This window comes from Cynocephalus volans, chromosome 2 (assembly GCF_027409185.1).
Source record: "Cynocephalus volans isolate mCynVol1 chromosome 2, mCynVol1.pri, whole genome shotgun sequence".
NCBI lineage: Eukaryota > Metazoa > Chordata > Mammalia > Dermoptera > Cynocephalidae > Cynocephalus > Cynocephalus volans.
This window is the reverse complement of record NC_084461.1, coordinates 159,966,027-159,982,174: the sequence shown is the minus strand read 5'-3', so window position 1 is coordinate 159,982,174 and position 16,148 is coordinate 159,966,027. Positions and strand designations below refer to the sequence as shown.

Sequence of the window (16,148 nt, the reverse complement as noted above, 5' to 3'; positions counted from 1 at the left end):
ATAGTGAGGGTGAAGGGAATAAATTGTATGCTGAACTGTTCCAAAGATAGAGCCACAGTATTTGCTGATAGATAGGACAGGTGGTGAGTGAGAGGGGAGCTGAGGCCTGAGCACCTGAAGGATGAAGGAGCTCTCAGCTGAGAAGAGGAAGGCTATGAGAAGAGCAGATTAGGAGTGGAATCAGGAGTTCAGATTTGGACGTGGACTTCAAGCTGTCTAATGGACATTCAAGTGGAGCTGTGAAGTAGGCAGTTAGATAAATTAGCCTGGAGTTCAGGAGAGAGCTCTGGGTTGAGGGTAGGAATTTTGAAGTTGACAGTATATAGATTGTATTTAAAGCCGTGAGACTGAAGATCACCAAGAAAGTGAGTGTAGTTAGAGAAAGGAAGAAGGCCAAGGACCGAGTGCTGGGCACTCCGACAGTAAGTAGGGACAGTCAGGATTGTAGGATTGGCCATTGGATTTAGCATCATGGAAGTCATCAGTGACCTTGAGGAGGACAGTTTCAGCAGAGTAGTGGGGGCACAAGCCTGACAGTGGGATTAAGAAAAAAAGAGAAAAGAACTGGAGATGGCAAGTCTAGACACCTCTTTGGGGAGTTTTGCTTGCAAAGGGAGCAAAGAAAATGGGGTGATAGCTGGTGAGGGAAGTGGGGTCAAAAGTTTTCTTTTTTATTGTAATTGTTGTTGTGTGATCACTTTTTTAAAAATATAGACTTCATTTTTAGAGCACTTTCAGTTTCACAGCAAAATTCAGTGGGACGTACAGAGTTTTCCCATATACTCTCTTCCCCCACACATGTAGGGCCTCCCCATTATCAACATCCCCCACTAGAGTGGTACATATGTTACAGTTGAACCTGTAACAGCATGGTTTGTATGCTGACTGATCCAATGGCAGCAAATTTAAGTAGAGGAACTTGAATTATGAGATTCTGTTTATTACGATGTAAAAGTTGTTTTGTTTTTAACTTGAAAGACATTGGGTAAGTTAGTTGTTTTTATATTCTTTGGAAAATTTTTACAAAGTTCCGTTATATATTTGCTTCTTTTTGAGACACCTTATAAATACATAGAGAAGACAAGTTATCTTTTTACTTTAGCTAGTGTTGTGATTAGATAATAAGTTGTTATTGTTTCATAGAAAATTCCAGTTTAATACCCATAAAGGAATTCTGGATAATTTTCATGCACATGGCTGATGTTTTTTTTCCTGCACAGGTATTTGGTTATGGAATTAATGGATGCTAACTTATGTCAGGTTATTCATATGGAGTTGGACCATGAAAGAATGTCCTACCTTCTTTACCAGATGCTTTGTGGTATTAAACATTTGCATTCAGCTGGTATAATTCACAGAGTAAGTAGTGATATCATATTAATTTTTAAAATCATAATCATTTGGTTGTCATAATTCTCAATATACAAAAGAATATTAAGATATTTTTAAAAATTTGTCAGGGTTGAAAATCCAAATAAATTATGGAATTGTGTTGTGTTTCAAAATAGAGAAAAATTGCAAAAGTAGGACAAATAACTCCCAAGTACCATTTACTATACCTAGATTTACCTACTGTTAATGTTTTTGTCATATTCGAAATCCCATTTTTAATGAGAAAGAAATTTAGATTTGTGGTGGGGGAAAGTTAGAGGCCAAGTAGTAAATGAGACAGATGCTTGAGAATTCTTTTTTTTATTTTTTTATTTTTTATTTTAACTTCTCAATATACATTATAGTTGATTTTTGTGACTCTTTACCTGTTCGTCTTTCCTCCCTCCCTCTCTCCCTTGTCCCCCTTGAGAACTCTTACTTAAATTATGTACCCAATATCCATTTCTCATATCATAAAATTTTGCCAATACAGCATCCGTGTCTCACTGATGGGAGCAGCATCACTCTTTACCCTGTGCTTTGGGAGTGGCCCTGGGTGAGCTCCTTGACTAGGCTGAGGCTGGGTTTTGAATGATGGTGTTGCCTGTACTGTCAGAAAGTAACATTTAAAAACCAGGGAGATAGAATGTAATCCTCTAAGCTGATTTTATAAGTTTTTGTTATTTTTTGGCTTGTACTGCTGTATAATTAGAACATCATGATAGAATTTTTTTAAAACACCTGCAATATTGAGTGAGACTAGAGGAGGAGGTAATATATATATATATATATATATATATATATATATATATATATATATATATCGGAAATAGATATTCTTAGCATTCCTTAAATTATTACTATACTATTTTGTTGGCAGACTATCTAGCAGACTATCTTTAGATTTTGTGTTCCAACACTGAGAAGTTGTATTTTCTCTGAACTAAAATCTGTGTGGGGAAGAAGACAGTGATACAAGAACAATGAAGTAGATAGTTTTTTGATGGTATAGTAGTATCAATTCTTTGAGATCTGTTAGGTGCCAAGAAGGGTTAGTTCCATCACAGCCACTGAATGGAGGTCTCCTGCACTGATAGAGCCCTTGCTTGTCCTCTCAAGCCTCAGGTCTGTGGCACAAGGCCAGTGTCAGGGTGTGGCATCTCTTGTCCTCCCAGGACTTGGTACACTGATAAGCATCTCATTTGCAAGTGTGCTGATACTTAAAATATAGCTTTTGCTGCCACCAAGTGGTCAGTTAAAATAATGGTGAATTCGGCTTAAAAATAGTAACACTAGGCTTCTTAATTAAACATAAAGATTTCCTAACTTACCATTCTAATTATCTTGCTAAAATTTTCACAGACCGGGCTGGCCCCGTGGCGCACTCGGGAGAGTGCGGCGCTTGGGAGCGCTGTGGCGCTCCCGCCGCGGGTTCGGATCCTATATAGGCATGGCCGGTGTGCTCACTGGCTGAGCGCGGTGCGGGCGACACCAAGCCAAGGGTTGCGATCCCCTTACCAGTCACAAAACAGACAAAAAAAAAAAAAAAAAATTCACAGACCTTTATATAATTTAAGGCATTCTTAATATCTCTTAGATACATCTTTTATTAAATTTATGCTTTAGAATAATTTCCCAGATTCTTAGGTCTTATTATGTTAAACCTTATTCATTTTGCAAAGGTAAATGGTTTTCCTGACTTGCTTCTCCCCACTTGGGCCCAGAGGTAAGTGGGAAAACAATATCCTCCTATTACTGGAGATTTCATGAGAGCTGCAGCATACATCTTTTTAATGGTCCCTACAGCTTGGGTCCACCCTGCTGACCAGCAGGTCAGACAGGACCCAAAGAAGCATTGGGTTTGCCCAACACGGATTTTAGAAACCTAAGACCTGAGAAAATGACTCTGTTTCCGCCTTTGTGTGCTGTTCACCAGCCTACCGGTTCCTGCCACATCCTCCCCATTAGCTTGTACCCTCCTTCTTTACACATTCATGAGGCCTTGCCAGGCTCATGGCTGCAATTGTGTCTGCTTGTGAAAGTCATACACACTCATGTGGAAAAGTTTCAAACAATGCACAGGTATATAAAACAAAGAGTGAAAGGTCCCAATTTCCCACCCCCACTCCCACCCCTGTCAAGGTCCCAAGAGCTGAGGAACCCTCAGTTAACCCTTTAGGGTGTTAGCCATTTATGTGAACCATCCCCGGCCTTTTTGCTCTCTACCGTGCCATACACAGAAACACTTTTAATTTTGCTCATTAAAACTTTCATGCTAAACATAAAATGTAATTATTTGAGAAGTAGTTTTACGTTTGATCCCACCACTTTTTGCTTTATATGATTCAAAAAATTAAAAGAAATAAAAGTACCTCAGCTCTCCATTACCACCTGGAGATGACAGTGATAGCAGTTTGGTGCATTTCCTTCCTGACTTTATACTGACACTTCTCTATTTAATGATGTTAATGCCAACATATCTGTTTATACTTATGTCCTTTTTAACTTGTATTTTTCAAAGATGGGATCATCTTGTATATAACTGTTCTGCAACTTGCTGAACAAGTTGGTTGGTTTGATTTTTATTTTTATTAAAGATCAGATCATTCTACAAATATTTATGCAAAACAGATCCCCCACCTCCTTACTCTATTTCTCCCTCCCTAGAAGCAAACCCTTTCAGTTCTTTTAGCTGATTGTTTTGGTGTTTATCATCATATCTTGCAATAATATGTTTAGATATCTCTTCATTGGTTTGTTTTCACTTTGAGGCATAAGATGCTGATTTTGCTGCCTTTCACCAACCTGACCCTCACTCCTACTGCCTTTCCTCTCTCTCCTTACCCCCAGGATAGTTATAATGTAATTTTGTTTGGCTCAGTATTGTGTTTTATGTCATCATGACCATGTGAATGCTTTTCACAACTGAGTCTTCTATTTATACTCTGATTATGTTTCTTTCCCTTGCAACTTTTTGTCCCTGGAGTTAACAACACATCTTTTATTTGCTTGAAGTTGATTTTATTTTTTTTAAGGGGGTACTAGTTTTCTATGTTTTTAATTGCTAATTTAACCCTAAGCTTTCTGCCAAGTGTCTAAATTTTCTCTCAGTGTGTCCAGATGTCTTAGGTATTTCATAAATTTCATCTTCTCAGAAAATCTCTCAAGAGCCTCCATCCTGCTCCCATCTGGACTGGTTGCCCCCATACCTGCTGCGGAGGGGGTTATCCTGGGTCTCCTCCAGTGTTTTGCTGGAGATTTCCTTCGCCTCCTTCCCATGTTGGATTCCTTGCTTCCTGACCTTCCTTGTCTCTTTCTCTCTTGGTTCACTCACTTGTTTGAGGGAACACATCCTCCAAAAGATTCTTTAAAAGATTGTGCATGAGAGGGAAATTTTTTGAGGCCTCAAATGTTTGAAACTCTTTATTCTTCCCCTCACATGGTTAAGAGCTTGGTTGGATATAGAATTTTATTTACAAATCAGTTGCCCTCAGAATAATGAATTTAGTACCCCGTTGTAGAGAGGCATCCAGTGTCATTTCTAGTACCCTGGTTTGGGTTTCATTTTGATTCTGTCTCTGGAAACTTTTTAAATTGTTTTTTACTTGTATTCTGAAATGCTATGATGATATGCTTTGATATGGACATTTTTTTCATTAATCATGCTGGGCACTTGACCCTTCAGCTCCAAGCACATCACAGTGTTCTAAGAAATTTGTATTATTTCTTTTATAACACCCTCTTTCCTCTGTTCTTTATTATCTCTTTCTCTGAAGCGCCAGTTTGTTGGAACTCTTTATCCTTAAAAGTTCCTTTTTATAGTATTTGTTCTTGTTGCATGGATGAACTATTACCTCTCTAAGGGTAAATTTGTTTTGAAGTTTTTTATTACTCCCTGCATTGTGTTTTCTCTACCTTGAGTTCTTTTTTTTAGTGTGTTTTGTCTCACCCTGTCATTTCTCAGATGGGATGTCTGGTCATCCTTTGTGATCTGATCCTTGAAGGCCAACTGGCAGTGCTGAGTTCATGGGCTGGAATTGTTCAGTGACGGTTCCTCTATGGCAGCAGGTAGCCACAGGTGTCACTCTCTATGTTCTTTTCTCTGGGTGCCATTTAGTTTCTCTATAAAAGACTCTTCTAGTCTCTTGACAGAGGGATATAAGCCTGGCTGCTGTGTAGGGTGGGGCTGGATTCTTACGTGGCAGAATCTAGACTTCCACTAAAGAGCCCTGTCTTGAGGCTGGGCCCCTCACCCATGCCTTTTCCTGTGCTTAATACCAGCAAAAAAGAAAAAAAGAAAAAATACTGTGCCTGAGGCCCCTAAGTCTGGAAACTCGGTTTTAGTTTCTCTAGATAATAGGCCAGTGGAGTGAGGAAGGAACAGAGGCCTCACTTGAGGGGTGGAGTTGGGGATCCAGAAGCTCTAAGTACTCCTTACCTGGATCCCTCTGTGTTCTACTCCCTGCCTCAACTCACCTTCCGCAGTACCTGGGGTTCACTTCCTGAGCCTGTCCTGGGTGTGTGGTCCAAATTGTCCTGCCATGGGCCAGTTGCAAAGGTTGGTATTTCCTTCAGTCAAGTCATTTACAGCTTCTCTGCCACTTTCTGTCCCCACAGAGAATGGGTTTTTTTATTGAAGACATTAGCTTGCCATGGTGGGATTAGACATGCAAGAGATTTACTGGGAGAAGGCCTGGGAGGAGAAAAGGGGAGAGCATGTCAGAAGAGGTAGGTAAGCCATCAGAGGGCAGTGAAGGCCTGACCCCTTGAAGGAGGGAGAGGAGGAAAGGAGGGTAGGGAAGCCAAGCGACAGGCTGCAGTGCAGCTCTAAGAAAGCATTGGCCCGGCCACGGAAGTCCTTGAGTCATCCAATAGATGATGCTGGGTCTCATGGGAATGGGCCTGCTTCTGCCCTCCTGCCCACTCAGTCACTGGCTGAGCTGTCTTGGGAGGCATGGCCATGGCTGAACAGAGAGGTAGGTTCAGAAAGCAGCAGCTGGGGCCATCTGTCGTGTACTTACACAGTAGGGGATCAAGTAGCACATTCCATGGCCCCCCACAGTCTACCCTGGCCCCCCGCAGCTCTACTTTGCATAGTTGGGGAGCAGCTTCCCTGTGGTTCCCATGGTCCCTCTTGCTCAGGGGGAATTTAGAAGATGGAGGTTGGTGGGACGGACACGCTGTAACTCCTGTCTCTACAGTTGATCTCGGGGCCACAACGAGTACTCATTCTCTTCCTTCTCCATTATTCATAATCTCAGCTGTCACCTTGGCAGCTCTCTGTGGTTTACCTAGTCTGTGATCCGAAACTTCATTCCTGAAGGGTCTGAGTCTCACAGCTCATGGTGGACATCTGCCCAGTCCCTGATTGTATGGCTGGAGCTCATAAACTTGGCATTGGGAGTAACCCCCACATTAGTTCTTTAGACTGTGAAGTAAGAGTTATGATGGGAAGGCCAAATGGAAACCTGAAACTGCCTTCCTTGAGGTAATAAATCACAAACATTATTGCACCCTATGGGGTGGGAGGTGGATGGAGGAGATTAGTGCCACCATTAAAACCTCAAGGTTTCAGGGACGGTGGTCCTTCTCAAATATCAGTTTAATTCACTAGTCCAGCCCTTGAAGAAACTAGATGGATCCTGGAGAATGACTATAGACTACCACAGGCTTACACAACTAGTAGTCCTGGTTGCAGCTGCTGTGTTGGATGCGGTGTAGTTGCTCGAGCAGATTAATAAGGCCTCAGGGAGATGATGTTCACTGGGCAAATGCATTCTTCCATACTGATTAGAAAAGAGGGTCAGAAAGCAGTCACACTCGGGCCGGCCCGTGGCTCACTCGGGAGAGTGTGGTGCTGATAACACCAAGCCAAGGGTTAAGATCCCCTTACCGGTCACCTTTTTTTTAAAAAAAAAAAAAGAAAGCAGTCACACTCATGTCAGCTGGGCAGCGATATTCTTCTACAGTTTTGCCCTACACCTATGTTAACTGTCCCACCCTCTGTTATAATATAGTTAGAAGAGACCTGGACCACAGTCTGTTTATCACTTGGCCCCCTCAAGCCCCACCCCCAGTGGAGGAGGCATGGTGATGCTTAGAGTCTTTGGGTTTCGGTGTCCACTCAGAAGCTGTGTCCAATTGTCCTCATAATGTCTGGTTATTCTCCTTTCCCAGTGCACAGCCACCTGAATAAATGGCTGTAGGTCCCTGTGGAGAAGGACTAGGGAAATCCAACAGTAGACACTTGTCACGATATACAGAGTCCTCCCTCCTGGAATGGATACCTCTCCAGTCAGTGGGTCTGGGCCTGGGAACTGCACAAGCAATTGTAGTGGTCAATTGGGGTGACCTCCCCCAGCCCCTGCTCTTGCCTTCTTCTGGTTGCAGGTGTTTTGCAGCCCCTTGTTGGCTGCCCATAGAGATGCCATGTTCTAGGAGCCATCTCCACAACTCTCTGTGGGTCAGCCCCCAAATTCAAGTATCGTTTGTATCTTGTGTTTCTTGTTTCTCTTGTTTCAAAATGTTTTCAAGATTTGTAGGAGCAGTGTTGTCTTTACTCTGCCATCTGAAAACCAAAAGTTCAGTTAAGTTTTGGAAAGCTGACTCTGGTTGTTTTGTGGAGGCTATTTGCAGAGAGTCTGTGGCATGGAGAGCACTCTCAGGAGCCCCTGCGACCTGTTCTATCATGTCCCCGTTGGCAGACATCTATCAGGAGGTGAGAGCACCTCTCACAATCCTGCTGGTGACACCTTGCACAGGGCACCGCAGCAAGGAAATCTCTCCACATCACAGACCTCCCAGATTTGTGTTTCATTATCGAAGTTTTCCAGCAGATGGCAGTAAAGTGTGTTATTCCAACAATCAGTTTATGGTGACAGTTTTCTTGCAGGTACTATCTTGAGATGAACATGTTTTCTGGCTCACTGGAGGCTCATCAGGCTGGCAGGTGGCCTGCTGAGATGCTTCCCACCATTGCTGTTTGTCCTCAGTAGGACCAGTGCTGCTCTAAACATCCTTGTTCATGTGGCCGTGCTGTTCTAGCAAGGTTGGATTTCAGGGACTGCTGGGTGCTAAAGTATATACATTTCAATCTTTTTAAAACTTAGCTACCTAAAGTGAAAGTACCTCTTGATGTCCCCACTGACAGGTAAGGAAGGGTCTCTTTCTCTCAGCAACATTGGACGTTACTATTCTTTTTGTCATTGCCATATGATAGACTAAAAATGGATCCTCATTGTTTTGATTTTTTTAAAAATTTTGTGAGGTTGAGCATTATTTTATCTATTAGTAATTTGTATTCTAAAATGCCTATGCTTGTCATATTCTCTAGTTTTAAAAAAGGAAACTAGAAAAAAATTGGTCCATTTGGTCTTAGCTGTATTACTGACTCCTAGTAGAGGAGAAGAGTCCCTGAGTGGAGTTTAGGGCAGCTTCTTTCCTGACTTTGCTTTATGCAGAATAGCAGATGCATGAAAAGGGAGGCCCCGCCTTCTCCACCCCAGGACACTCTAGGAAATGGGGGTATTTGTACAGTACCCTGAGGTGGACTGGAGGGGTTGGGGGGGGGACTCTGTATGGGATCCAGGAGAGATTTCCATTGCATCTTTAAACATTATATATTTATAATTTAAATTTTACTGTATCCAGGAAGTTTGGAAAGAGCATTCAACAGTATTGACACATAATTGCAGCTGTTGTAAATTTTCAAGTGGTTTTCTGCTTATCCTGATAACAACTTCACAGCCTTCACTGTCTGGAAGCACACCTGCAACCCATTTACAGCCTTTCAGTTGGGAAGTTTTAAAGTCAGGTGCTGGACAGTTTTAAGTGTGAAACTTCACACTTAAAGTACTGCCAGGTTCTACCATGTGGCAGTGATTTGTCCATTTGACATTGCAGCTACACATTTGAATACTCTTGTGAAAAGAATAGATGTGAATTGTTTTAAAAGTCACAGTTTCTGGGGTGAGTTTGCAAGCTAGAGTCCCCAGGCAAAGGTCAAATTCCTGTGGCCTGAGGAAAGTTCTGGGATGTGGGGGATCAGCATGAAGAAAGTGTGGTGGAGTATAGCAAATGTGTTCATCCAAGAAACATTTTCTGAGTGTCTGCTTGTGGCAGTCCTGCTCCTGAGTACTGAGAGCACAGTTAGGGCCTTGCTCTCAGAGTCAGCATTGCAGAAGGGAAGACAGATGGGAACCAAAAAATGAGCAGGTGACTTCATTTGTGCTATGTGCCATTTGTGGAGACAATGACACAGGTGGTGTGTTAAGGAGAGGTGAGTCCATGGTGGGGGGCGGGGGGAGTTGAGATTGGTGATCATGGAGTTCCTCTTCCAAGGAGACAAAGAGCCATGGGAAGATTCCAGGGTCAGAAAATTCTAGATCTTAGCTGTCCAGTATGGTAGCCACTAACCACATGAAGCTATTGAGCATTCAGAATGTGACTATAATTGTAAAATACACACTGGACTTCAAAGACTCAGTACCAAAAAAAAAAAAAAGTACCAAAAAATAATGTAAAATATCTCATTAATAATTTTTTATGTTGGTTACATTTTGAGTGATAATACTATGGATATATTGGGTTAAATAAAATATATTATTAAAATTAATTTCATCTGTTTCTGTTTATGCTTTTTAACATGGCTACTAGAAAATGTAAACTATACACATGGTTTGCATTATATTTCTATTGAACAGAGCTGCTCTGGACTGAGTGAGGACCTTGGAGGATGGCGGGGGAGGAAGAACTGGAGTGTTGGAGTCAGTTGAAGGAAGAGCAGGCATGGAGCGGGGGAGGAATGAGGAGGACATGAGGACAGAGAGGCAGGGCAGCCTGCAGGGCCTGGGAGGCCATAGTGAGGAGTGTGGAAGCTCTCAGAAGATATTAAGCAAAGGAGAGTCATGTAGGTTTCCACTGAGAGTTAAGAGGACCATCTGATCTCCTTAGGCTGATTTGTATTAGTTCCAATTTGAAGGTAGGATTTTCCAAGCTCCCAGAGTTCAATTCTAACTATCTCTACACTCTCACATACTTCAGTAGTCACTGACTTCACAAAACCCTCACCACTGTAAGATTGTTTATTAAGCATGCTTTGGTTCATTACATTAATTTAAAACATTTCATTCCTAGGATTTGAAGCCTAGTAACATCGTAGTAAAATCAGACTGCACGCTTAAGATCCTTGACTTTGGCCTGGCCCGGACAGCATGCACCAATTTCATGATGACCCCCTACGTGGTAACGCGGTATTATCGGGCGCCTGAAGTCATCTTGGGCATGGGCTACAAAGAGAACGGTGAGTACAGACAAGACTGGAAGAGACTGTGCTGTTTAAAAATAGTGCTAGAGGTCTCTAGTTCATTCTCTTTTCTTTGAACTGTATGAAGTATAACATGGGGACTGTTGTACGTAGATTATCATGGTCCACAGATATGAAATAATTAATTTTGTATTTCCATTGGTTACAATCATTCACTTTTAAAAATTCACTTTTAAAATTAGTATTTTTGAATTTTCTATCAAAGTATAACATACTTATAGGAAAGTATGCAAATCCTGAGTATACAGCTCAACGTGAGCACACCCACATGACCAGCAGCCTCCGGCAACTCGCCATGTACCCCCACCCTCTAGGTCTCAACCTATAAGAGTAGTCATTATCCTAATTTCCAGCACCATAGATTGGTTTTTACATACTTCTGAACTTGGTGTAAATGGAGTGGTGCAACAAAATTGGTGTTTTTTAACATCAAAACTTAACAAATTTGTTGAAAAGATCTGCATCACATTTTTTTGGCAGTTGGCTGGTACCGGAAATTGTACAGGTCGTAACACCGCACTCCAAAAAACTGAGTGAACCGGCCAGCCATAAATCACGTTTACTTGTTAAAAAAGACTGAAAGTTTGCCTGAGTCATCTGAAACAAGTTTTGCTTCAGGCTTATTTAGATTCTTTGTAACCTGTGCTCTCACCCTAAGAGGCGCACTCTGCAGGCTTCCTTTGGAAGGGAGAGAAAATTAAATTGCCTGCTAACTTCTCCCCACCAGCAGGGGCATTTAGATAGCTCTGCCTGCATTGTTTGAGGCTCGGACTTCAGCTGGGGCCCCACAGAAGAGGGTGGACTCTGTGGAAGTCAGGGCACCTCTGGCAGGGCCTCACCAAGAGCCCCACAGAAAAAGCCCACCACTGTGGGGCCCATTTCCCCACTGAGCACTGCTGCCTTTTTGACACATCAAAGAGATTTTTTTTCTGTTTAGAAAATGATTACTCAGGTGTAGTGTCAATATTTTCCAAAAGCTTGCACTGATAAAGCTGGTGAAGTTTACTGAGATTGTCTCTATTTGGGAGGGGGTTTGGAGAAAAGAGATATGGGGCTCTCTAGCTGGTTTTTAATCACCTGGTGTTTGGTAGTGGACATCTGGTCTGTCGGGTGCATCATGGCAGAAATGGTCCTCCATAAAGTCCTGTTCCCAGGAAGAGACTGTATCCTTCACAGGGAGAGACCCAGTACTTGGCCATGGAGGCTGGGGGCAGGGGTGGGCATGTGGCCCTGAAACGCTTTGTGTTCACAGGCACTTCTTGTTTCTGGCTTTTGTTTGTTTGTTTGTTTGTTTAAGCTGTAAAGTATTGGAATCTTTGGCACTAAAACCCCAGATTGCTGCAAACTGAAGGCTAAAATAGAGGTCAGCAATCATTTATATTGTGTAAAAAGTTCACCCTTAGCTAGAAATTTATTTTTCCATATTTGTGTGTTTAGTACACTGTTAGAATTCCTTTTCCTCACCTTTGTTTTGTTCATGGCACTTCATAATTTTATCATTTCATTTTATTTTCAGTTGATATCTGGTCAGTGGGTTGCATCATGGGAGAGCTGGTGAAAGGTTGTGTGATATTCCAAGGCACTGACCGTATCCTTCCCCGGGACCTTGACCCCAGCTATGCTTTCCATAAATGCCAAAGGCAGCATGATCTCACCTGCTCACATGAACGCTCAAAAAGAAACTATTGTAATTCTAGACTGTGTTCTAAGGGGGTCTTGACTATGGTTGTTAAATTAGTGTCACAAACCGAGTGGTTCAGTTTTACATTTTCTTTTTTACATGACTACCTGTGATGATTTTATTGAGACTTAGAGTTAAATCAGTTACACAAGGGCACTTCAAAAAGCTCATGGAAAGATTTGTATTATCTCTTAATTCTGTTTTTCCATGAACTTTTTGAAGTACCCTCATATTAGTTCTTAGATTTATCAAAAGTAACTGGACATATAGAAGAAATTATTTACTCTTTGATAAATGTATTCTGATATTTAAACAAAGATACTGTTTTATGTAGTTCATTCCATCAATTTAACTAGGAAAAATGCTACCTAAATTAGGCTAGTATGCTTGTGTAATTTAATTAACATACTATTTTGTTAGTTATTGATATGCATTAAAACATTTTTCCTTAAAGTGAAAACTGAAGTACACTACATAAGACCTAAGTGAAAAAGGTTAAAATGAAAATTTTGTGAGGAACAATATATATTAAATTTTCTTGTTTGTTACTCTGCTGACATTTAATAGAAATTTTAAAAACATCCATCTAGAGGGTTATTTTGTGACACACTGGGGAAGTTAAAGTGCAAAAGATTAACTTATACTGTGGTCAGCAAATCATATTAATAATATATCATAAAGAAGAATAGATAATATAATAGTTATAATAGCTTTCTTTCCTCATACAGTCATTCTCCCATCTTTAATATTTTTCACCCTGACATGGTCCTTCAAATGTACCCTTTTTCATTTGTGTTCTAACCACTTAGTATTTTCATTAGTCTTTGATTTTGTTTTTGTTGTGAAAGCTTAAAGTGATCTCTCTCTCTTAGCAGACTGATGATTGCTTTTCAAAGAAATCAAGCTCTTTAGTCAATGTGTTGCATGTATTTTATGAAAGTAATTTTAGTTTTTTTATGATTTTGAGGGCTGTTTCCTTATAAATTTTTCACAACACAAACTTGGAATGAAAAGATTTTATTTCTATCATTTTGTTATTTATCTTCCTTTACATTTTTCACATCATAAATTATATACGTGAAATTAAATATAACATTTTATTTTGTTCCAATAATTTTTGTAGCAGTTTTTCATAGCCTTACTTCAGATTCACTTGTTTCAAACTATAAATAAGGATGTCTTTATTTTGCAAGTAAACTCAATTAAGAAGGGAAAATTTGAGGTATTTTAAAGATTAATAACTTAGAAGTATCTACTTCATGTTCAGTTTCTCTCAATTCTTACTTATTTTGTGCCTTTCCTTGTTTTATTTATTAAGAAATGTTTTCCTCAAAAAGTACAAAAGTGGAAAATGTGGGTACTTTTTGGTGCATTCTAGTAAGTAAATTTCTACTTTACATATTAACGTGCAATGTCAGTAATTAATGGTTTTATAATCAAGACTCATGCAGTGATTAACATCATTTTCTAAAGAAAATTTTGCCAACTTTTTCAAACATTAGATTGAAAATTTGGGGCATAGCAAAAGGTTCTAGAAACCAGACTGAGGTTCTCAGAGATTTGCTTTAAATTTGTGACCTGAAGTATAAAAAGAACTCCTGTCCCTACTATGGCCTATGAGAAAGCTTTATCCAGGTCATCTTGGGCTTAAGTTTGGACTCCTCCACACGGTAGCTCTTCATCTGTGAGAAATTCAGGGCCTCTCTGAGCCTTGGTTTAAACCCCTTTTGTAAAATGAGAGACCTATGGTCTGCCTCTCAGGGTCATGGGAGTTAAAGAACAACAGTGTCTGTGCACACCCTGAAGGTCCACCTGGCTTGTTGAGATCTCTTTCTTTCCTACCTCCTGGTCCTCTATAAAAATGACCCTTTGTAATTAATCCAGCACATATATATTGAGCACCCACCCATTTCTAGGCTACTGGTCTGACTTAGGTTTTAAAAGTACCACTCCAGCTGCTGAGTTGAGGGTAAGGTAGAAGCAGGAGACCAGTGCACCAAGCTGGAGGAGTGTAGGTGGGGAGAAAGGCTTGAACTCTGCATCTGCTTTGAAGGTCAACCCTTCGAAGAGCCTTTTGAGGATTTGGAGATGTCTTTTAGACAGTGGAAATATGAAGCATGGAATTCAGGAGAGAGGAGGTCTGAGATCGAGAAATAAATGTGGGAGTTGTCAGTCTGTTGATAGCACTGAAGCCTTGAGATGGTAGAGAATGCTTGCAGAGAGGGAAGAGAAAAGCACCAAAGACTAAGCCCTCTGGGGTGGTGGAGAAAAGAGAAACAAGGAACGGAGATTAAGAAGGCAGTCGCAGTGACACCCTCCTCTGAGAGTGCGAGGGGCCCTGGAGAGCCAGAGAAAGTTACTGAGGCAGCCCCATTAACTCTGTAAAAAAGATAGGGACTGAGAAGTGACCATTGGATTAGTGCTGGCTACTGGCAACCTTGATGAACACAGTGTTCATGGAGTAGCACTGGAGAAAGCCTGTTAAGAGTAAGCTTAGGAGAGAATGAGAGGCTGGGAATTAGAGATACAAGCATAGACAGCTGTTTAAGGAGTTTTGCTGCAAACGGGAGTAAAGAAATAGAGTGATAGCTAGCAGGGGATGTGGAGGTCAAAAGAAAGTGGCTGTTGTGTTAACATAGGAGAAAAAAACATCATGTTTGAATGGTGATAGAATGTTCCAGTAGAGAGCAAAATTTTCATGACTTAGGAGCGAGAAGAAGGAATTGTGGGAGTTCATCCTTGAGTAGGCAAGAGGGCAGGGGTCTAGAGCCAAGCGGGCTTGGCTTTAGCAGGAGCCCAGACGGTTCCTCAGTGGAAAATGGTGCACAAATGCTGGGGTGGTGGGGGCACTACTGGGAGTCTGTGGGTCTTCTCTTGCGATTGGTTCAGTTTACACAGTGTAGAGTGAGCATGGGGAAGAGGTGTCAGAAGGATAAAGAGGCAGGAAAAGTGTGAAATCGTTTTCACATTTTGGCTAAATAGGTAAATAAAATGTAGGCAAAATTTTGATTTGGTAATACATTTGAAACAGATGAGTGGAGAAGAAGAATTTGCTAGATTTGAATGCCAGAAATTTATTCCTGGGCAGGTCTTCGGAAGTGTAACATTCTGGAAGAACATGTGTCTGTTCCCTAGGTTATTTCATGGTGACGTGAGTTCATTTTTCTAAGATATGCCTCAGTTGGTTGCTTTTTTAAGCTGTTGCTTACATGATTTGTTCTGGCTTGCATTCTCCTATATAGTTGACTACAGTTTCGATATCACTTTGCACATATATTATCCCAGTTATCCCAAGCCTGTGACATAGGCAAAGCTGGAATTGTCTGCATTATATAAATAAGGAACATGACCCCAAGGAAGATTGACTTTCCTGATACCTTATGTTTAGTGCACAGATGACCCTAAAACCCAGGTCGTGTACTTTGAAAAGAAATAAAATGCATTGCCCAGGTATTGCAGTGATGGCTGGGAGGGTCAATGCCATGTAAAGCAGGATGACATCTCAAAGCCATCATTGCTCAGTCTAAGTCTAGTTGCAGGAAAGAATGCAGTCCCTTGGGAAAGGACTGCTCTGAGGACTCATAAAGCTCAGAGCCCAATTCCTGTCCTCTTCCTCACCATGCCACACCCAGTGGGCGTTCCACAGGCCTTTGGTTCCCCAGCTGTACACTGAGGAGGTCAGACAGGTCTCTCCACAGATCTCTCAAGTTCCTTTCTACTTTAGAGAGCTGTGAATCTAAGATAGCTTTAGTATGAAAATTGACTTCAGTT

General features: G+C 41.2%; 1 protein-coding gene across 4 annotated transcripts in view; it reads left to right on the top strand.

Moving 5' to 3' along the window:
• MAPK9 (mitogen-activated protein kinase 9) overlaps nucleotides 1-16,148 on the top strand; it is a 47,940-nt gene that overhangs the window by 24,454 nt on the left and 7,338 nt on the right. For 3 of the 4 annotated variants that reach the window (XM_063085277.1, XM_063085279.1, XM_063085278.1), the window contains 3 exons: nucleotides 1,221-1,359; nucleotides 10,507-10,672; nucleotides 12,213-12,284. In XM_063085277.1, the coding sequence (XP_062941347.1) occupies nucleotides 1,221-1,359; nucleotides 10,507-10,672; nucleotides 12,213-12,284 (377 nt within the window). Of the gene's footprint in view, nucleotides 1-1,220; nucleotides 1,360-10,506; nucleotides 10,673-11,787; nucleotides 11,860-12,212; nucleotides 12,285-16,148 lie in introns of all 4 variants that reach the window. The other variant, XM_063085280.1, reaches the window with a different exon arrangement.